The sequence below is a fragment of the Rhododendron vialii genome, chromosome 12a (assembly GCF_030253575.1).
Source record: "Rhododendron vialii isolate Sample 1 chromosome 12a, ASM3025357v1".
Lineage (NCBI taxonomy): Eukaryota > Viridiplantae > Streptophyta > Magnoliopsida > Ericales > Ericaceae > Rhododendron > Rhododendron vialii.
This window is the reverse complement of record NC_080568.1, coordinates 26,453,635-26,476,740: the sequence shown is the minus strand read 5'-3', so window position 1 is coordinate 26,476,740 and position 23,106 is coordinate 26,453,635. Positions and strand designations below refer to the sequence as shown.

The window sequence follows — 23,106 nt, the reverse complement described above, 5'->3', positions numbered from 1 at the left end:
GTCATTGACCCATTTAGACCCATTAATTATGAGTTCAATTACTCATACCCAACCCGACCCATTTATTTAAAATCAAACCCGACCCGCCCATTAACCCAATTACTCACTACCACCACAACGCCGCCGCCACCACGCCACCCTCGCCGCCGCCGCTGCCGCCGCCGCCACCACCACCACCACGGCCACCGCCGCCGCCGCCACCACGCCACCCTTACCACCCCCACCACCAGCCGCCGCCACGGCCACCGCCGCCGCCACCGCGCCGCCACCACCACCACTGCGCCGCCGCCACCACCACGCTACCCTCACCGCCGCCACCGCCGCCACCACCCTCACCGCGGTCACCACCACCACAACGCCGCCGCCACCACCACCACAACGCCGCCGCCACCGCCGCCGCCACCATCGCTGCCACCACCACCACAACGCCGCCACCACCACCGCCACCACGCCACCCTCACCGCCGCCGCCACCACCACCACTACGGCCACCGCCGCCACGCCACCCTCACCCCCCCCACCACCATCGCCACCACCACCGCCGCCGCCACAACCGCGCCACCACCCTCCCTGCCGCCGCCACCACCACCACCATTACGGCCACCATCGCCGCCGCCCCCACCGCACCACCACCACCATTGGTGGCGACGTTGTGATGGTGGTGGCGGCATGGCAGTGGCGGTGGCAGTGGTGGCGGTGGTGAGGGTGGCGTGGTGGTGGTGGTGGCGGCGGCGTTGTGGTGGTGGTGGTAGCGATGGTGGTGACCGCGGTGAGAGTGGTGTGGTGGTGGTGGTTGTGGCGGCGGCGCTGTGGTGGTGGTGGCCGCGGTGAGGGTGGCGTGGTGGTGGTGGTTGTGGTGGTGGCGGCGGCGGCATTATGGTGGCGGTGGTGGCGGCATGGTGGTGGCGGCGCGGTGGTGGTGGCGGTGTGGTGGTGGGGGTGGCGTGGTGGTGGCGGCGGTGGCGTTGTGGTGGCGGTGGTGAGGGTGGCGTGGTAGTGGCGGCGGCGGCGGTGGTGGCGGCGGCGGCGGTGGTGGCGGCAGTGGCGGCGGCGATGGTGGCGTGGTAGGGGTGGCGGTGGTGGCGGTGTGGCGCGGTGGTTGAGGTGGTGGCGGCAGCGGCGACATTATGGTGGTGGTGGTGGTGGCGCGATGGTGGTGGTAACGGAGACGGCGGTGGCGGCAGCGGCGGTGGTGGCGTGGTGGCGACGGTGGTGAGGGTGGCGGCGGTGGTGGCGTGGTAGGGGGTGGGCTGCATTCATTGGGAATTTGGTAAAGGATGAAAAATTTCATGGGTTACTTTCATGCCCATTGGGTCATTTTAGTTGACCCAATTAATGCCCAATTAAGACCCAACTAATAATGGGTTAGTTGGGTTTGGACCCATTCTTACCCAACTAATAAATGGGTTGGGTTGGGTCTATTTTTTAGTTGATGGGTCTGGGTTTGTTAATGGGTCTGGATTCAATTTGCCACCCTTAGTTTTTTTATTTGGCCAGGAAATGCAAATGGGCATGATCAGCTCGAAATTGTGGATGGAATTTTGACCCATGTCACGACATGTTTTCTCGTAACCGTTCAATTTATTCGATTTTCGTCGAGAAGCACACGTAAAAGTTAAAATAAATTGAATATTGACAGTTACACAATTGACCGCTATATTTTTCATAAATCTTTTCTAAATCGTACTATTTGGTTACTTATATTTTTAAGGGAGAGACATGAATGATGACGAGTGTGGTCCCCGTTAGGGGAGGGGAAGGGGGTTATTGATTAAGGGATTGCTAAGTTTATTTATATCATTATGACCTATATTTTGGCCAACATTAGTAACGGACTTCGGGTTGGTGCTGTGCAAGTGTGTTCGCAGCACTGTGATGCGCACCTTTGAGCCGTCAGATTGTGCATCGGACGGCTCAGATCTCATCTCGGCAACCAATGATCGAGAGTCATTTATTGTTGAGATGAGATCCGAGCCATTAGATGCACGATCCGACGACTCGGTGCTGCGTTGCACCATCCCTCAATTCTAACTTTAGAAATTTCTTAATTTTGATTATGCCATAAGGGACACTTTTAGGAAACGGGTACCTCTGCCTTCCCTTTCCCGGAATCTAAAGAAAAGAAAAAAACATATGGGTAAACGCACACCGGATTGTGAAGGACTCATCTTAGAATCTCACATAAATTGTAAAGCCGTCCAATTTGTTTTAAAAGTTTCTTTAAGAATTCTAATGAAAAATCAGATCATTCGCATCTCGAAAAAGGCTTCATCGATTTTCATCCTTTAATTCACACAGATAAAAATTGAATGAATTGATCAAACATTAACCGATATTCGAATGGATTGATTTTTTGTAAGAACCCTTCAACTGATGTTTCAAACAAATTATATGGCTCCAATCATTAGTTTGTCATCCCAAAATAGATCTCACACAAATGGGTATATGAATTTGGTGTACATAGAATCGTGTACCCGTAACTGGCCGGGTTCGTACGGAATGAACCATCTAATTTGCCCATTTATGGACCCTTCTTGGGCTCACATCAATGATAAAACAAATGTTATTGTTGACTGGTGGATGGGGTTGTGGCTCCCATCCTCAACTTGGGCTTTCTCCTCAGCCTCCAGAGAAGACTTCAGTCACTCTTTAGCCTTGTATTTGGTTTATTTTTATTTGCATCAGATCAGAAAATAGAGAGAGGGAAAACCTCAGAGAGTAAGGTTTCTGTGAGGTCTGTTTTGTAAGCAGTGTAGATGTCAGGTGAGTGTGGTGAGTTTGAGAGAAACCCACCCGTAAAGCTCTTGTATTCCGGTGACCATAATTGCTCTGTTTCCTCCGTGGAGTACCCGATTTTAGAAACCGTGTAATTCTATGTGTTCGTGTCTGTGTGTGTTTTGGCTTTGGTTTGATCCACTCGGAGGGCACAACACATATAATACTAGAGGGCATATCTTGAAAAAAAATTCTCCATCATCCTGGATGAAGCCCTTTATATCACGATAAATCTACATCGATTATGTGTTGATTAATATCCGACCAATATGAATTTTGTCATGGTTGATGGTCTATAATCAAATTTTATCCAAGAAGGGCTCGTAAATGAGAAATTGGACGGTCTAGTTCCTTCCAGAGAGACCCCGAGGGCCCCAGCTGTTGTGCTTCAAGACATAACAAGATGTTGAAAGGGTATTGTTCCGAGTTTGAAAGAATTATCTCAACCGTTATTTTTCTAGGTCTCAACGTGTAGAACTACAAGAAAATCAAACCGATTGGACATCGAAAATCGAGTCAGGGATTCACATTGATACATAGAGGCTATGGATGTCCGAAAAAACAATCGCGGAAGTGTGATTCGTTCGCTGGGCGATCAACGAATGTCCGATCGACCTGTTTTTCAATCAACGAAAGGACGGTTCGGGTTACTTTTTCAGATCCGGGACGACGCCAATCCAGTGATCGCAGCAGCGTGCTGTGCTTGGCGTTTCTTTTGGTTGCTCAAGGTTAGGATTCCTCATATGATCAAAGAACAAAAAAAAAAAAGAAGAAGTGGGAGTTCCCATACGAGAATGAATTCTTTACACTTTTCCTCCAAATTAACTGCATTGCGCCACGTCGCCATGTTTTATTAATTAGAACCACTGTTTTGACACGTGTCGCAATGCAATTGATTTAGAATAAACAAATGTTTACACCAGCGGTGTAAAGAATTTATTCTCTTCCCATATATGCTTATCTGAAAATCTTGCTACCCTCTGACTTTATGTTTCTTCTTTTCCGTAAAACGACACCCGGTATTCCTCACTCCAATTAGCTTTTTCGTTTGTCCCTTTTCTTCTTGTTTTCCAAAGGCGATGCTCTTAGAGCATCTCCAACCCATACTCTATTTCTTTATTTTGGAGGAAAAACATTCTTCAACCTATCTTCTAAAACTCTCCTCCATTTGGGAGGATGAACTTTGATCCTTTAAATATAGAGGATGAAGGAAAAAATAGAGGATCTCTTCCAAATATGTGTTGGAGTTGAGAAATAGAGTGTTGGGTTGGAGTTGAGAGAAATAGTACAATCCTCTAAATCTACTTTTTAAATAAAATAGATTAATTTGATCCTCTCAAATAGAGATTTGGAGGGTATTGGATTGAAGATGCTCTTAGAGGACGAGATGCGGAGCGAGAATTTTGGACCGGTTGGAGTCAATTCTTAGATACAGCACTTGATTTTGTTGTCTATTAGTAGTATTAGCTAAGCAACCATAGATATTACTACTTCCGTCCCAAAATGTTTATATGGTTTGCAAAATGAGAACTAAAAAATAATATATTTTTTTTCAAGAAAAAATTCAATTTTTTTTCATAAATTAAAAGAAACTCATCGATATCGAGTGAATGGTTGAAAAAAAATTATAATTTTTCTTGCGAAAATTGTATTATTATTTTTACGTTCTCGTTTTACAGACCGGACAAACATTATGGGACGGAGAGAGTATTATTTTACCATACTAAAATGCAGGGGAAACACCAGTTAGTCGAAGAATTTACTACATTTACCAACTATAACTTTTAAATAAAGAATTGGAAATTAGTTAGTTCTAGTTAAGTAGTCAATTATGCTGGGCTAGCTGTGCAGTACCTCGGACTAATCTCTACAAACACTTGTATAGCCTTAGGCTCATTCTTGTAAACATATTATTTTTCTTCGTTTTTTATTTTTTTTGTGTTTTGTTAGTCTTTTTTGAATTTTTGTTAAATTCATGTCATACTTTTTGGATTAATCGTCCTTCTCGACGAAAAGACTCTAAAAGGTACAAAATTATGACGGAAAGCAAAAAAAGTTCATTAAAGATGAAAAAACTATCAAACAGTTGTTTTATTTGAACTTTTTTAACATTGGTTCACATTTTTATATTTTTCCGATTCGTCTTATCGAGATAAACAAATAACCCCAAAAATTACAACGAAAAGCTTAACAAAAAATAAAAAATATCAAAATAAGTTTCAAACTTATAAGCTTATGAGAACGCAACCTAAGTTTAGGGTGAGGTAGCCCCAAGATTTGCCAGCAAAGAAAATCGACCATGAATTGTTAGATATGAGCAAACCCTTAAGTCTCATATCAAGACCACTAGGCCCACTTTCCCCTTGAACCACCACATTGATGGTTGCACCAAAAATAAAAAAAATAAAAAACCATTCGGTGAAGACAGAGAATTTTGACACGCAAAACTTTTACTACTATTATTCTGGTCCAGTGAAAACTTTACGGGCACTATACATGTAAAGGCCCACAGACCGGGAATTTCCCTTTAGAGCGGTGCAGAGCAGTCGATCCAGTCATTCATCCCGACAACTGACGGTTCGTATCTTAACCGAGCAATTGACAGTTCAAATTTATATGCGCTTAAAATCGTTCCGAGCAGTCCGTGCCGAGATGAATACCCGAATCAACCGCCCTGTACCTGGTCGGCTGGAAGCTGCCGACAGACCAGGACCCGTCACTTTTGAAAATTCATATCAAAAGCAGTAAATTTTATTCTCCATGTCAAAATCAACAAGTTGCATGGAAGATGCTGATGAAGAGAAAGCAACAAAGGAGGTGCAATAGCACAGTGGACTGAGCTCAGTTATGCTGGGCCAGCTGCGCGGTACCAGTCCGCTAGCGTTCAGTTCGGTTCCGTTTTGAATTTATATGGTTTCATCTTGGTCCTGAAATTTGCTGCCTTTTTTTTCTTGCACAAACGGGAACGTTTCCATATACCAAACAATGTCCGACTAATTTAAGTTAAGTTTTGATGAATTCAGAAAAGCTCGAAACAGGACGACTGGACCGCAAGGGACTAGACCTAAACTCCATGACGCTATGCTATATCTTGTATTTTCGGTGTTTTGCATTTGTTTTTCCACTATTCAAGACAAGTCATTTCCTCTAATTAAGTGAACTAAATGGTATTTTCAGTGGAAACATGTCTATTATCATTCGTCCAAATAAAACAGATATACCAGAAACACTATATTCCTTTACATAACCCTGAATTTTGAGTTCGTGGAAGATTAGGTTCAATAGTTTGAGAGTACACCGGATGAGTCAATTTTATGCAAGGAAATTGGCATTCAGGTTTTTTTTTTAATCTGCATTCAGGGTATGTTTGAGAGAGAGAGAGAGAGAGAGAGAGAGAGAGAGAGTAGTGAAACCTGCAATTGAAACCTGATTCAATTTCTGAACCTTAACACATAATTTAAATATATTTTGCATCGTAGAATATTTTATCTTGAAACAAACAGAGCCTCATTGAAGGAGGTCCGAGTCATCTTTTCAAACGTGAAGTGGAAGGTCATGCGAGTCATCTTTTCAAACGTGAAGTTAAAGGTCATGCAAATCGACTAGCAATCGGTTGTACCATGTTTAGGTGTACATGATGTATACATATCTTGGCTTGTCCATGCATAGAGGAAGAGGAGCTGCAACCGGTTAGGAGATTAGATTGGTCCCAACATACACATAAGAGATTGGTAACCAATTCCCGAAAGTGGGCAGCGGGAATAGTCCTCCAGAATTAATCAAAGTGTGCGAAAGTTAACCCGAACACTTGAGTTATAAAAAGAAAGAAAAAAAGGTGAGAAAGCTAAAGGGATAAAAGTATCTAAATACGGCTGTTGTTTCACCATTATTGAGGTATAGATCTATAGTGCAAAAGCTTCGAGTTATTATACTCCTCCTAGAGAAAAGAACGTGGACGAAAATGCGCCCACAAAACGAGAATATAATGTACCGACACCACAGGCCAAGAAAATAGCTAAAGAAGATGATAAAATACTACTGCAGCAGTCAATATAACAAGAACACATAAAAGGATTGATTGAGAGAGCCTGAGAGAGTGCACAATGCTCTCCCACCACTGCTACTCGGAAATTCTCAACCAACGTCTCAGCTTCTTGAAGAATTTTTCGTATAAGAAACAAAAATAAATAAATAAAAATTACAGATTATAATAACAAGAGACAAGAACACATCAATAAAATATTGAGATAATTATGTAAGCACAAAAGTACTACGAGTTTAAGAAAAAAACTTATGCGGATCGAGTCACGTGTAAAGCGCCGTCCTAAGAGAAGATATGTCCCCGCTTGCACTTAGTTGTGACATTCCACTTCCAAGACAAAACGATCCTGGGAAGCTTTGCATGCAGCTAGAGCTTTCCCCGAGAACCAAACATCACCCATATGCTCAAAATACTAGACACTCAAAACTATATCTCACTTAGCTTGTAAAACGACACAAGCAATACTTCATATTTTCCGAATAAACACTCCAATCAATATAGGACATAAAAGCCCATGACTAACATCTAATAATGGTTATGAAAGTCCATGAATATATGAGTGGGGAGTTACAAGGAGGGAGTTATAAAATAATTTATATCCCATTATTAAGGGTACATGTAACCTCCAAATTTAATGAATAAAATAAATTATTTTAATTAAGTTTTTAAAAGCTTTTTTCCAACACTAACTACAAAAGTAAATACTTGAGCCGAAGGCAGCATCCACGCCATCATCTAAATCAGCCCCAAGGCCAAACATAGCCCCTAAATCAGCCCCCAATAGCCCCTATAATAGACCCCAAATCAGCCTTACAACCACCCCTATATCAGGCCTAAAAGCAGCCCCTGCCACCGCCACATCCTCCGTCCCCGCTGCAACAAGGCAGCCCTGAACAGAAGCCCCATCAAGTCCACCTCCGGCAACACGACCAACTACCATCGTCACTACCTCAAGAACCAGCCGGCGTCAAGTTTCCATGATCCGTCAAATGTGACTTTTTGGTGGATACAAGCTTAGAGCCATACACAAAAACATAAATCCTGGAAAAGAAAGGAGGAAAAGGGAGGAGAGAGATAGAGTGGGAGGGAAAAGAAGGAAAGAGGGGAGGAGGAGGAGAGGCAGAAAGGGAAGGAGAGGAGAGGGAGGAGGAGGAGCTAGCCGCCTCCCCCAAAACTAAAACCCTAGCTGCCCAAAGTTTGGAGAGACAAAATAGAGAGGAGAGAATAGTGATTATTAACGGTTTTTAGTTTGCCTAATTCAAGTTGATTAGTATTTCCTGTTGATTAATTGGAAGCATTGCATTCGATTCCAATAGTTAATTGCTTTCTTTTGATTCTAACTACGCAACACTTTTGAAAAGTTCTCTTAAGGTAAAAGAACTTCAACTACGGATTGCTGGTGACAAACATAATAAAATTGTGCAAAGAGTAAAGAGAAGTATATAATGTTACAAAGAACTTTGGGACATCATAGCTACAGCCTACAGGCATTATTCTTGTAAGTAATAAAAATTTGTCTTTGCTAGCATGCTTGTATTTTCTATATCACAGTTAGCAAGAAATTAAGCTACATAGCGCCAATGGTGTTTGAAGATGTAAACAACACCTAAGCTCCTTCCATGCCTTTTTTTTTTTTGCTTAATGAAAGTCAGCAGTGTTAGTTGTAGTTAGTGAGCTCTTTTCATGCATTTACCAAGCATGGTGTCATTACTTGTCGTGTTCTGCCAAAAAAGTTCCTAATGCATGAAAGAATAATCGAAGTTTATGACAGGACAAGGCTTTGCTATGTCTATATCTATACCATAAACCATGATCAGCGAACTTACATGTTATAGTGCTAAAGTGGCATATATTCTCTCTGTCAACTTGCTTGCCCTCATCCATTTCAGGCCACAAGTAAATTCTGGCCCTTTGTCTCATGACAGGTGTCGTGCACATTGCGGCCGGAATTTACACGTAGATCAGGGACAGGTGTCGTGCACATTGTGGCCGGAATTTACAGGTAGATCAATCACTGCTCTTGTTGGTGGATGAACCCAAATATCCTCAGGAACTCCTTTTTGCATTCGTATAAAGTGACCTACCTGTTAATCTGATCCCATAGCTTCTCTATTGTATATCCCCAAAGAAGTAATGCTTTGCTATGTCTATATCAATAGATTCTATAATTAAACCATGAGCGAACTTACATGTTATAGTGCTAAAGTGGCATATATTCTCTCTGCCAACTTTCTTGCTTCTTTCCTCACCAGGAAATGGGCACACGCGCTCATCCATTTTGGGCACAAGTAAATTCTGGCCCTTAGTCTCATGACAGGTGTCGTGCACATTGTGGTCGGAATTTACACGTAGATCAGAGACAGGTGTCGTGCACATTGTGGCCGGAATTTACAGGTAGATCAATCACTGCTCTTGTTGGTGGATGAACCCAAATATCCTCAGGAACTCCTTTTCGCATTCATATAAAGTGACCTACCCGTTAATCTGATCCCATAGCTTCTCTATTGTATATCCCCAAAGAAGTCAAAAAATTCCATCTCTCTCTCTCTCCCACTCCCCCTCTTGAGAGTGGGTTGCCAAAACATTTAGTCAAAATCAACAGTAGTATGGAGCCTGTGATGAACTCAGGCTCCAGAGAGAACATTCAGACACACATACATTACCACGAACCCGAGCGAAGCGAAAGTTCTTGCCAAAGTTCTTGCCATTTCAAAGACAATTACAGCGCGAAGAGAGAGAAGCTCTTTAATAAAGTGGTAACGCGGAGTGATATCAAACAATATCGATTTGCCATACCGAAGCACCAAGCCCATAAGCACTTTCTGGCTCATGTCGCAAGCACTTCCAGAGGAGCTTTCTTGTGCATGGAGGACAATGATGGGAAACTTTGGAGATTCAAATACTCATTCTGGAAAAGCAGCCAAGGTTATATGCTCACAAGCGAGTGGAACCGGTTTGTAAAAGAGAAGAGGGTGAGTGCGGGAGATATGGTTAGTTTTCTCCGCTCAACCGGACCAGATAAGCGTCTTTTCATAGACTGGAAGCCCCAAAACCAGTCGGGTTTAGTAGCAAAACCTGAACTGCTTGAACCGACCCAAACTGGTCGGGCAGTTAAGTTGTTTGGGGTCAACATCTCAACTAATTAACCACTAAAGTTGGGTTCGTTCCTGAATAAGTTTTTTGCGATGTTGGCACTGTGTATTACTAGTAGTGCTATTGAAAAAAGAAATATAAACGAAGGAGAAGGTCCAGAACCAAATTGTCCCTACTTTCCCATTGAACTGAAATAGAAAGATAAAGGGATCATATGCTTCCATAGTTTGCAGCGTCAAAGGTAAGGTAAGGTTAGGTTACTGTTCGATACTGAGTCACAAGTCGAAAAACAAAAACTAAAAATTCATCGTATGGAAGCCAGCAAATACAACCTATGTAGCACGGACATGAATACGGATACAGACACGGACACAGGACACGGCAATTCTAAAAATATGGGGATACGGACACGGCGGGGGACACGCCATGTGTATATATAAATAAATAATAAATATATGTACATATATATAAAAAAAATTATGAACCATTGTATATGAATAATTCACAAATTATATTAAAAAAATTCAAAGGAAAAATTATAGTTTAACCCAAATGTTTTGAATAATTTCATATTAACCCCCAAAAATTTAAAAAATATTACATTTTGACCTCTAAACGTGTCTCCAGCCGTGTCCCCTATCAAAAAATAATAAAAATTATTGGACACGCCACACGTGGCATGTCCAATACGTGTCCCCGTCGTGTCCCCGTGTCCAATACGTGGACACGGTGCCCTTTTGGAGTGTCGGTGCTACATAGAATACAACAGTAATCACAATTGGCATCAATGCCTGTTTGGTGAAGTTGGTTGCTTTTGTTTTCATTTTCCACAAGACGCAGAAAAAGTTGTAGGTTTCCTAGAATGGTTTTCCCAAAAATTTCTGAAACAACACAATTTCAGAAAGTACCAAGCTGGTAGCCGAGATGGCCAAGGAGCTGGGATGAAATTCCCTCCCTCCCATACGGTCTTGGGTTGGAATCCCGCTTGCGGGCAGTAGGGCTCTTGGACCAGAAGTTGTGTGAAGGGCCCATGGTCCCCCTTGCACCTTGGTGAGGCTGTGGTTACAGGCTGTCCTCCCCCAAACAGTAGTTAACTCGCAAGAGCGTCCTGTGGTGACGACCCTAATTGGGACAGATAGCCATAACCGAAAATTCCATAGTGGGTACAAACCTCGTGGGTCACTCTCTGTTCCCCTTCCCATTATTTTTACTTAGCGAAAAGAAAAGAGGAAAATGACATGGGAAAAGATACGTTTTTTCGGAAGTCTCTTTGTTCCCCAAAAAATAAACGGATGATGAAACAAAAGCAATACCAAACAAAAATGTATCGCAGAAAATCTTAAAACTGATCCTATTAGCTCGGGAAAACGCCTTTATATGATAGAGTTGCACCTTAAAAGCTACTGTAGACAGGAAACTCCCTGTCCATGCAATATGCACCACCAATGACAACATTTGCTCGAATCCCCTATGTTTATTTCCTTCATTCCTAACATACCTGTTCCATTCTGAACCCTAAAGTTGATTTACTTCATTCCTAGTGCCATTAATTATTGGTGACCCTATGATAAATTGATAAACAAGCAACACTTAAAATTGTTTTTTTTTTTTTGAACGGCAACACTTAAAATTGTTAGATCATGGCAAGCAATAATTTTCTTAACTTGAGCAGGAAATATGAACATTAATACTTACACACATACACTAGGATGCTGTCATTGCACATACAAAGATGCCCAGTCAAAAGTTAACCTGGTATGCATAAACTGTTGAGACGATGCAAATGACTTCTCTGGCTCATTTTCTTAGCTGCCTGCAACGGTGAAAAAAGAGAGCATGTAATTAAAAGTATTAACAATATAATAGTGTCGGAATTTCAACGCCAGAACATATCACTATTTGGATTGCATTTCGCACTGAACATTTTCGTCGATACTTCAAGCTTACATGCAGTTCACTTGCAGACATAGCCAAAATCTCTTCCTAGTTCCTACACAATACTAATGTCATAACTGAAATTTATGCCCCAGAATGGTAACCATACCTCAAATAATAATTCTCAATGGTCTCCCTTTCATCAAAATTGCAGCTAAACCACCTGTCCTTGAGAGTCAATGAATCCCCGTTTCCAATAGCTACAAATTAAAAGAAAGCAGAAACAAACATAAATAACAGCTAAACGAGTGGACAAAAGTAAATTCAACAACATTGCAGCCAAGAAACAGGTCAGAACCTTAAAAAACTCGGGAGAGTTATATTTATAGCTCACCTTGAATCAGAATCTCTCTTTTTCCAGAGTAGCCTCTTAATTTCCAGAATTTGCGGCCATTTCCATCCAAAAACATAGCTTCTGACCTGAGAGCATCTGATCTTTGTATCCCTTGGGGGATTAGCAAAGCAAAACATCAGTTGAAAAGAATCAAGCATTTTGCATGCAACCCTAACACCACTATAAAGTAATGCAAATTTTATGCATTGAAAAATTTGCATCTTAGGGTTAACTAACGCCCTAGACACTTGTACCTCCCTCTCAACTAACATAGTATTAGAGCCCAACCCTAACCCTAATCCTCCACCCTAGACGCCGACTTCTCACCACTTTCGACCACCGTCGTTCAAAACCCTCATAACCCATGAGATTCACCATCGAAACCCTCACGACCCTCGACCTCCACTGTCGTTCGCTGTTCTTCCCTGCCACGGTTCGACGAGATCAACAACCGATTGCGGCGTTTGTCTAGTTGATCATTTGCATTCCAATGAACGCAACGCCATTGTTTTTTCTATGATACACGGATCCGCGAGTTTTGGGCACGACACAGGTGCGGGATCTATACCAGGTGCAGCAGTTGAAAATCGGACACATTGGAACAATAAGATTCATCTCGAAGTTGAGGAAGAAGAAGCTCGAAGAAAAAGGAGGAGGATCGAGTACGATTGTACCTGCTTTGGAAGAAGAGAACACACGTCGGAGAAGTAGAACTAGCGTAACAAAGGAGGAGGAGCAGCAGCTGCTGCTACAACGAAATTACTTGGTACTTAGGATTGGGCTTCCTATACAAATAGGAGTAATGGGTTTGTAATTGGGCTTTTGGGCTTCTTTGTTTAATGGAACAAGTGAATAAGTTTGTTTGGGCTCCTTTGGGCTTGAGAAGTTGTGTGGAGTTATCCATCTATTATGAATTTGGGCTATATATTGGGGTTGGGCCACATTTAGGATATAAATTATACTTAAATTAGTATTGTGCAAAGAAAAGGATATTTTTATGAGAAACTTTCACATATATTTATATAAATAGTATAAATAAATTTATATATATAAATATTCGGCGAATCCCCACACCTATATCCAAATTTGGATACATATCCCCGAATCCTCTATTTTTCAGCTTTGAGGTGTCTGGCTCTTAGATATGTACCCGCACCCGATTCACGTACCCGTGTCCGTGTGACATAGGTTTTTTTTTTTTTTGAAAGTGGGACTTAGCCACAAGTTTAGGGATCGATGGTCCATCTGCTTGACTGTTGGTTGATCGCTGTTTTGGCTGTTGTTCTCACCTTGGACTTGCGTTCTTGTCTTGGGTTGGGCTGTTGTTCTACCTTATTTGATCGTCTTCTTTGGTTGATGTTGGTCACCTTTTGACGCCCTTTGTTTGGTGGTAAGTCATTCAGCGCCCTCAAACTGGCAAGATGTTAAATAACTTGATATACATTGTTGGGCTAATTTCCTAACTTAAGCTTTTGGGGCTACTGGTAACATAACAATTTTGTCCACATTTTTTTTGACACTCGTGGTATTATTCATCAGTTCTCTTGTGCTCTAACACTCCAAGAAAATGGAGCCGCCAAACACAAGTTGAGATATTTGTTAGAGATCACACATGCCCTCTTATTTCAAGAGAAGACACCCACATCCGCGAGATGCTTTTCTTACTGCTGGATATCTTATCAGATGTATGCATTCTACGGTCCTAGGGATCAAATTTCGTAGACTATCTTGTTCCCTTGTCCATTCACACTTTCGATCCCGATAGGGATAAACTATGAGTTGTCCTTGGTGGTTACTTTGGTCAAGGTACTCATCCCATCCTCCCTTGAGAGATTTTGCATTTCAGCTAGTTTGCATGATCGTGTGCGTGTGAACTAGCGAGCACATGCACGTGTTCTTGTCCGCGTGCGAGGGTGTGTGTATGAGAGAGTGAGACGTGGTGTATGCCACACCCCTACGTAGGAGATGATTATGAACAATAAGGGACAACCACTTCAACATGTAAAACCTTCGGGGGTTGTTTGTTGGGGGGACTATTTGGGTGGATAAGCAATCCACCGAGATGATTAATCCTCTTCCCGCCTAATCCGGTGTTTGATAGCAATTGAGAAGGCGAATAAAATAGTCCGGGTTATAAAATATTCCCTTTCCTCTTGGACTATTTAATCCCACCCCACCCCCTATCAGTATCTTTTCCCCCTTCTTATCCGACTATAGAATTACAAAAATACCGTTTTTCCCTTTAAATTCCTTATTGACCTACTCATATCCACGCAACAAACCAAGCATATATATATATATCACGCCTTTTATTATATCCCTCAAACAAATCATCTATCCATCCTCCCCTCATTAACTAATCACCCCAGATAACATATCAACCCTCCTTCCTTATCCACCCAAAACCTTATCCGTCCAACAAACGAGCCGTCAAGGATTCGAGCACCACTACTAATTGAGATCAGTCAATTATCAGAGTCTCAGCTATGTAGAGGCAGCCACCAACCTCCTATACCCACTCGGAAACATGCCATTTGCATGCTTAAATGCTCGATATAGTGGCTCTCCTTCAGGTCCAAGCAAGTAATGACCTACCACCAGTGTCTTCTCCACTAGTCTGAAGTCTCAGAACTTCCACCGTTCCTTTCTCTCATACCCTGGGGCTGAATCTACTCTCATCCAACCCCTTTTTGGTGGTCCATCACTAGCTTTGTGCCAGCTATTCTACCCTTAAAGCACCATCAGTCAAACTAGTATTCTCCAACCCTCCACAATCAGTATATCGTATAAGTCTCGGGACTAAACTATTTAAAAAATATTAATGCGGAGGGAAAAGTTAAAAAGAGAGATGCGAAAGGGAAGGGCTAATGAAGAAAAGTCAACAAGGGGCAAAAAAGAAACATATGAAACTCTACCATGATGAGTATCAGTAGGCGGCAGAACATACTTTTCGTCACTGTGTCTTTTGCTTCCAAAGTCTCTGCAAAAGTTTGAGCTGCTTCTGCCTTTATCTTAAGCACGAGATTTCGATGTTCAGAAACAGAGTGAGGCACACCATTTTTCATGAGCATATCTGTAGCCAGCTCACCGTGCAGTTTCATTTTCATGTTTCTCACCTACACACGCCATCATATTTGTATAGATGCCGATGGTAACTTATATAGTATGCATACCCTCCCTAAGGTTATCTCATATCTGCCAAATTTGAGTTAACTACCTTCTCTCTTTCAGCAAGAAATTCCAAGTTTTGTTCATCAATCCAACTCCTCAACTCCCTGAAAAACAATGTAAAAAATCATCTAGGAGTCATTTCTCAAATGAAAAGAGGTGATAGAACAAATTCTAGAGCAGCAAGCTCGCGCTTACTCGGTGCCAAGAACTTCATCACAAAGAAAGTTCAAAAGTCTGAGTTTCTTTGAAGAGCTTAACTCTCCATCTCCTTCAGCTGCCAAATTCAAACAATCCAGCAGCAGTTCTCTTGATCGAAATTGGGATTCACAGATGCATCTGTAAAGCGCTTGCAACCATGGCATTCTGGATTGAGTTTTCAAAGAGGAATATCTGCAGAGAAACTGTTTTTTAGGATACCCAACTAATTTTAAGATGAAAACCAAGTTGAACTATCAGGTAAAATCACAAGGAAACATACTCTTTTCCAGTATCCTTTTGTATCATGGAGAGCAATTTGACATGAAACTGGACAATTGAGGAGTCCATGCTCCGAAGTGAGCCTCGTCCACATGCTAATTCTTGGAGTAAATATTCAGACTGCCCTTCCTCTATATCAAGTACCTAATGTTTACAACAAGTTTTCAGGAAAATGGTGCTCATTACATCGCCACAGAAGTTGTCTCTCGTTCTTATATATGACAACAGAAGAAGTGTTTTGTTCGTTGCTGCAAGGAGGAGAGATGTGCACAAAACCTTGGATGAACCTCCAGATTTTATCCACAGTTATGTATAGATGAACAACCATAGCTGGAAATCGAAGTAAAAATTCTGACAAAGCAGAATAAGTTTGTGTCTCTAATAGGTTTTGGCGGGATAGAAATATTAGCAAAAGCCACTCGAGTTTTCAAGGTGAGGGCTATGTAGCATGGATACGGACACGGCAGGAGACACGGACACAGATCCAAGACACGGGAATTTTCAAAAAATGGGGACATGGGGACCCATGATTTTTTTTAAAATACAATTTATGCAAACTTACATGGTAACCACCAAATATTTAGGTTAGCACTTATGTAAGACGCGTTATCAATTGGTCGTGTAAATCTATATGCAAAAACATACGAATACTATCTGCACTTTTGGCCGAATAAGTTTGAAGTTAAAAATATTTTACCCTGAAAAAGCTGTTAAAAATAATAAAAATCCCCCAGCGTATCCTTAGCGCGTCCCACCATAAAAAAAAATTATTACAATTTAATGGACACAATACATGGCATATTCCATATGTGTCCCCAGCGTGACGCGTGTCCCTGGAGTATGCAAGTGGATTGGCATATAAGGTAATGCCCATTAGCTACTATAACTTGAGTTATAACGTTTGAGCCACTTGGTAAGGCTAAGGGTTAGAAGGTGAGCTAGTGCGGGTCATTACAAGAACACTACCAAGTTTACATGCAGAATTAGAAACATGGAAGTGGAGGTTTAAATCTCAGTCCCTTTCCTTCAAAAGTACAACCCATGAACAAATTAATAGTCAAAAACTTCTTCAATGATTTGATACATGAAAAACTTGAATTGAAACCCTCAACCATTAAGGCAATAAAATGTGGAAAATGAAATTAACTGATAATCATAAATTAGCAGGAGTTTATGCTATAAACTTCACCAAAATGCAAAGGTTGGGTCCTAACTCAATGAATGGACCTACAACTGATTTCTCTGTGAAGTGAATATTCTACTGTACCTTTGCAAAAGCTGCACAAAACTCTAGGAATTGCAACGCATGTCCAATACCCTCAGCAGGCAGGTCAATTTGAGCAACATTTGATAATTCAATCCCTTGAGGAAGTTTCAAATAACTTTTTCTCTCATCTGAATAATTTTGTCTTTTACGTCCTCTGGTTGAAGCTACTGCAGGCTCCTGCTGCAAGTCAATGAAGATTTCAAAACATCAAGAAGCACATAACATATTCATCACCATTCCCAAAAGCTTGAATCCAGACCTTATGCAGGAATAGAAATTTATGATCTCCTGACCTTCTTAGAAGTCAGCATTTTTGGTGAGGCACCTCCTTCGTTTGTTATCTTTTTAGTCTCCCCCTCACTGTCATCATTCTTTCTTAACATTTCCTTCTGGGGATTTCCATATTCCTCATCAACACCACCACAAGTTTTATGTTTAGACTTCAAGTAACTTTTGTCCTCAAAACCGTTCTCCTGTATACTTTCTCTTGTCAAAGCCACTCCATCCTCCTACAAAAGTGATTATGTTCATGATCTTAAGTGTGGGGACATAAATAATATCTTTACAACTGGAAACCAAAGACATTTAGGGTACCTCCTTTGGAACAACCTCCTTTTCTGATGCTGGACTCACATCTTCCCCGGCCTCCTCAGAGTTCTTTAACAGCAACATCTCAGACACAGAAGTAAACCCACTTGCCTTTGCAACAAGCACAAGCCTCCCAGTAGGGCAACAACCTCGCTTCTTCCTACGAAAGCGATTTCAAATTGCTGAATAAACTATCAACAAGAAGAAGAAGAAAGAAGAAGAAGAAAAAAACACAAAAACCTAGACCTCCTAAATGGGAATTCCACAAAATAGCAGGATGAGCACTTACATGCAAAAACTGCAATTACAGATGCCCCTGCATCTGGGACATTTCCAACCACCCATTGCAGCCATTTCTTCCGCTTCCTCTCCATATCTATTGCAAACCAACAAAGCAAACCAGACTACAACTATAAGTTGAGAGAGAGGGAGAACACATCTCAAAAACAGTTGAACTTTTCAATGCACTTTTAGTAGTTTCAGAGCAGACTGGTTAGTTCAAAAAAACTCTTCAAAAACAGGCTTGGAAGTCATTCATCAGATCATTTTTTTTCCAAAAATAAAAAAATGAAACAATAAGAATGGAGGCTGAGACTTTATGCCACAAGAATGGCGGCAAGGCTCATGTGTTTTTTTTTAATGCCTTCATCTTTTGTCTACGTTTTCCGTTGTGTCAGCAAATAACCAAAACGAACAAACACGCATATGGATGTTAACGACTACTAAGGGGACCAACTTTTTTAATAAATAAGTCTATCAGCAGAAGAAGAAAAGTAGAAATGTGGACCTGTTGAGGAGGCAAATGTGACAGAAATGGAAGGTACATTGTTTATTCTCACTCCGGTTCTCGCATGACACTGCAAAATCAAGGGTCTTCTGACGGCACTGCAGCAAAGTTCTCATTCAATACTTCACAACGGACTAACCAACCCATCAAAGTCAAACATTTCCATATCCCCACATGCACATTTTCCATGTATTTATACATGTATACAGGTCATATTAGTTGGTCGGACACGGTATAGAAAGTCCAACTTCCTAAGGGTTTGTTTGAACAGTTATGGAGTTCAAATCAAGGTATTTTATGTTCAACTTTAACCAAAACAATTACAGAAGTTTAGTTTAGGTAGCTCGTGAAACTAAAGTAAATGATGGATTGGAAGCTGATGAGATGCAACTTATTGGGGTCGCTATATACCTCCAATTCTTACAGGGAAGGATTTCAGATCATCCATGCTATGACATTATTTCAACTCCACTCTATAGAACTCTGAAACTCAATATCTAAACCCCTATGTAAACCATTGAATCCCGATTTGAGAAATTCTTGTTGACTAATAATGTAAAATCCCTTGATTTGAGATCCATAGCTATCCAAATGGACCCTGGTAGTGACGAGATTAGTAATACCACGAGTATCAATAGGGCCCAATTTCATCTTTTGTGATAGGAACACGTTGGTTGGGTCCCTGCTTGTTGGTGGGTACCACATGGGCTCTTTATGGAGTCGTGTATACACATGGGTAATCTAGGAGACAAAGGGGTTAGCATGCAATTTCTTCATTGCATTGCAAGCAAAAGAAAAGGAAGTCTCTGCACTTCAGCAAAAAGTTGCACAAGAGATACTGAACAGAGTTCCAGAGTGTTTGAAGGAAAAAGATGTGGGTTTTGCTCCAGCTTCGTACCAAGATCGGACATCCATTTCCTCTCCAATTTTGATGATATGCCAGTATGCCGGGATAAAAACTTCTTTATCCCGACGAACTCTGCATTTTGAACGAGCAAATTGTGAAGTCTCTCTTTGAATTAAGCGTTTGGAATATCCACTTTGATGAGACCTAATTTTGTATCTTTGTTGATATTGCTAGAATCCACCTTTGGGTGATGGTTGTAATTAGTTGCAGGAAGCTCCTAAAGTGGTGCCGCTCCCAACTTGGGAGCCCGCTTTTGCGCTCCCAACTAAGGAGCTTAACGGGAGCCCACTCCCTTTGAGATGGGAGCTCGCTCCTTACAAAGATGGGAGCTTTTGTACGATCTTTGTATAGAAAAACAGGGATTTATCACTTAGCTTTATTAATTGGTCTTTGATGAACTCATATATATAGCCCAAGTCATGATATCTTGAAAAGAAAATCATACTATATTGTAACACTAGCCAATTTCTTACATGTACGGAGGACTTGGCCCATATTTTTACTTCCTAAAATGATTTTACTTTTAAATTGAATACTCTATGCTACATTATTTTCATAATACATGTACACACTCCCAACCTTGGGAGCTTCTGTATTCCCACGCTCCCATCCCAGCTCCCGCACCTGCACCTGCTTCGTGCAACTAAGGACTTGTATGCCTCTAGTTATGTACTAGAGAAGAATTCTTTGTGACCCCATTATATTCATATCGAGGATTTGGAATCGGACTATGGTCCTATGGATGTACCTCCATTTAGAAGGAACCACGTAAGAAATTGGTGCCTCTAGGGTGCTTGTTGTTTACTTCTTGTTCAGCTCCTAGATTTGCTTGTCAAATATTGTGGGTAGCAATATTTAGCCCATTCTCTATTTTCATAATGAGGGAAGATACTTTGGGTTTCCCCAACAAGTGGATGAAAGCTGTGGTTTTGTGGTTTGCTTGATAAACTCTGGAGTGAATTTAAGAATGGAGGATCATTTGGGGGCTATGAGAAGATTGATTTCTGCAAATTAATCTATTTGGAAACCTTGAATGGAGGGTATAGTTTATATTATTTATGGAGGATATAATTTAGAATGGAGGGTTTGTCTTTACCTATTTATGGCGATACAACGAACCAAAGGAAACAACTAACAATGATTGGGTGATAATGAACAACAAAATTCTTGCCTAATTCGAACTTGGGTTGATCAAAGCATGTTCCATCATGTGGCTCAAGAAACTACTGCCCATTCTTTATGGAAGAAACTTGAAGCCATGTAGGAGAGGAAAACGGCACAAGACAAAGCTTCTTTTATTAGAAGGCTTGTCAACTTGAAATACAAAGATGGTCGTAGTGTTGCGCATAGTGTTACGGAACACATGATATGATTAAAATCCACATTTTGGGTGATGTTGTGTACCTCCATTTAGAGGGAACCATGTAAAAAAACAGCTTTGTTGCCTATTGTTTACATATATTCAGCTCGTAAATTTGCTTGTTGTAAATAGTAGTAGTTAGCAATATTAGCCCATTCTCTATTTGCACAAGGAGGAAAAATATTCCGATTTTTTCCCAACAAAACATAACTTTAGCCATTAGATACACATAGGCCCACATAAATAAGCATATATGATCTTGCAGGATAAGTGGTCCCATACAGGGACAAACAGGGGAAGGTCTCTCATATTTGGTGTGACTACAAAAGTTAGGCCAATTATTCAATACTCCTGGAGTACCATGTGGCCTCCATACAAAAAGATCACCACCACACAATGTGAGTGAGTCTTTGTCTCCCCACCACCCAAACCCAACAAAAGTGACTGATAATGTCCCTACAGCAAAATTTGTCACAATACAAATGGTTGGGAGTACCATGCAAAATTCGTCGCAATACCAATGGTTGGGAGTACCACATGGACTTGGGAGAGCTGAATAATTACTCCAAAAGTTACAACGAGTCAAATAAAAACAGAATATGGGACCGCTTACATTTATAGTCCAAATAAAATGTAATATCCGTTTTTTGTTTATCTGAACAAACAAATAGGGAAAGAGTTTTAAGGCGTGTTTTGGCTTAATAATCTTTTTTGGATAATTTTTGTCTTTAAACAAAACATTTACGCCTTTATTTATTAGTTTGCCATTAATTTTTTGGATTATTGATTCCAGAAATCTACAAGTATAAAATTACAACAGAATCCAAAAAATCTGTCTATTATGTATTATCTTTCTAAGATTTTGATTATAACTTTTTACCGCATCGAGACAAACCAATAATTACAAAAAAAAAATTACTACGAAAACCAACAAAGCTGGAAAAAAATGAATAAAGACAAAAACAAAAAATTAAGGCTTTGTTTGGAACTTGTGGAATGAAGGAAGGGGAAGGGGAAAAAAAATTTTAAAATTCTTTCTTTTTTTGTCGGAGAAGAAATTGAAGGAAAAATAACACAGTAAAATAAGTACACAATAAAAAAGATTCCCAACGGTTGCCACACTTTATCCTTCTTGCTCATTCTCTTCCCTTTCCTTCCGTTTCCCCAGTTCCACCCAAAGTACAAAAGATATTCACTAGCAGATTTTCGCGTACCTGGTGACAGGTTTTTCCCTTGTCGGAATCGTAGATCCTGCCATTGACGAGTCGAACTCCTGGCGATAAATTTTTTCGTTTGGAGCTGGGTGAAGGAGAAGGACTGAGCTGGGTTTGTTCTGCATTGCCTGACTCAGTCTGAGTCAAGCTCGGAGTGCTTTTCTCTGGGGTTTCGGCCTTCTTCTTCTTCTTCTTCTTCTTCTTATGGCTTTTACTAGAGGGAGTAGTTTGGGAAGCATGAGGAAGAGCAGCGGGAGATGCAGCAGCATTCATGGCTGGTTTGTTGTTTTTTGGTGCTACTCCTACTTCGGAAATGTACCTTTTCTTTGGTTTTCCAGCCATTTCTGTGTGCACCTGGTGGATTTGGTGTCACTGTAGTGGTCTGGAACCACTGATCAGCCACAACTCACAAGGCATATATAATAGTATAAACAAAGAATCTCTATAAACAATGCTTACATAAACAAGTGTAAAAAGGCATTTCCCCATTCAATCAAAGTGACACATTGGTAACAGAGAAACTTGTTCGGAGCGGAGCCGCAAAGAAGTTATTCATGACTTCGCGCGATCTCAATCGTCTGTTTCGGCTTTAAAAGGTCCGGATTTAAGCAAAATTTTTTCGAAAGAAAATAGAACTTTTCTCATTAACATTCGGACCAACCAAAATACTTTTGAACTATCATGATTTGACTCCGTAAACAACTATACATGGCTTTGCCGTTAGAAAGATTTTCTCCATTTGTAAATAATATTAAGGAGTGAAAAGGTGGTGAGAAAAACTGATATTGCTCCCCCCAAATTTAAGGGTTGAAAAGAGTACCATTCAAAATGGGTATGATATTGAAAATTAATTAGTTTTAAGTGTTTTTACTCAAATTTTGGGTGTGGGTAAGGATTAGAGACGCTCTAAGTAAATTACTTGAACCTTTTTCCATTTGTTTGCACTAAGATGGGAAAATTTCTGTTATATCCCTTCGATTTTAAGCAAAAATTTGTTTAGTCCTTCACCTTTTAATTTGGACAAATAAATACTTCTATTTTCGATTTCGTTCCAATGTCATCCCATACTTGGATGGCGTTATTTTTTGGACGGAAAATTCCCTTTTTTTCTGGCACATGAGCTAGTGGGAGGGGTATATTTGCCCATTCCCTCTTCC

The 23,106-nt window shown here is 41.0% G+C and overlaps 2 protein-coding genes across 6 annotated transcripts; one reads left to right on the top strand and one right to left on the bottom strand.

The window, feature by feature from the left end:
* Window positions 1–5,678: 5,678 nt before the first annotated feature.
* LOC131310632 (uncharacterized) lies at window positions 5,679–22,452 on the bottom strand. Of its 5 annotated transcripts, none has more exons than XM_058337764.1 (14): window positions 21,950–22,452; window positions 18,469–18,566; window positions 17,971–18,057; window positions 17,688–17,841; window positions 17,387–17,602; window positions 17,094–17,273; window positions 15,828–15,970; window positions 15,545–15,739; window positions 15,396–15,453; window positions 15,126–15,294; window positions 12,179–12,289; window positions 11,954–12,044; window positions 11,662–11,722; window positions 5,679–5,701 (listed from the first exon to the last, which is right to left on the bottom strand). In XM_058337764.1, exons 1-13 carry the CDS (start codon window positions 22,289–22,291, stop codon window positions 11,707–11,709), a joined length of 1,860 nt encoding a protein of 619 aa, XP_058193747.1. In that variant the 5' UTR covers window positions 22,292–22,452; the 3' UTR covers window positions 5,679–5,701; window positions 11,662–11,706. The 5 variants fall into 5 exon arrangements, with proteins under 5 accessions (XP_058193747.1, XP_058193748.1, XP_058193746.1 ...); XM_058337765.1 differs by lacking the exon at window positions 5,679–5,701 and adding an exon at window positions 7,056–7,228; XM_058337763.1 differs by lacking the exon at window positions 5,679–5,701 and adding an exon at window positions 10,845–11,031.
* Window positions 9,423–9,962, top strand: LOC131309604 (AP2/ERF and B3 domain-containing transcription factor ARF14-like). The gene has a single exon (XM_058336213.1). The coding sequence runs from the start codon at window positions 9,423–9,425 to the stop codon at window positions 9,960–9,962; it is 540 nt and encodes a 179-aa protein (XP_058192196.1).
* Window positions 22,453–23,106: the final 654 nt, after the last annotated feature.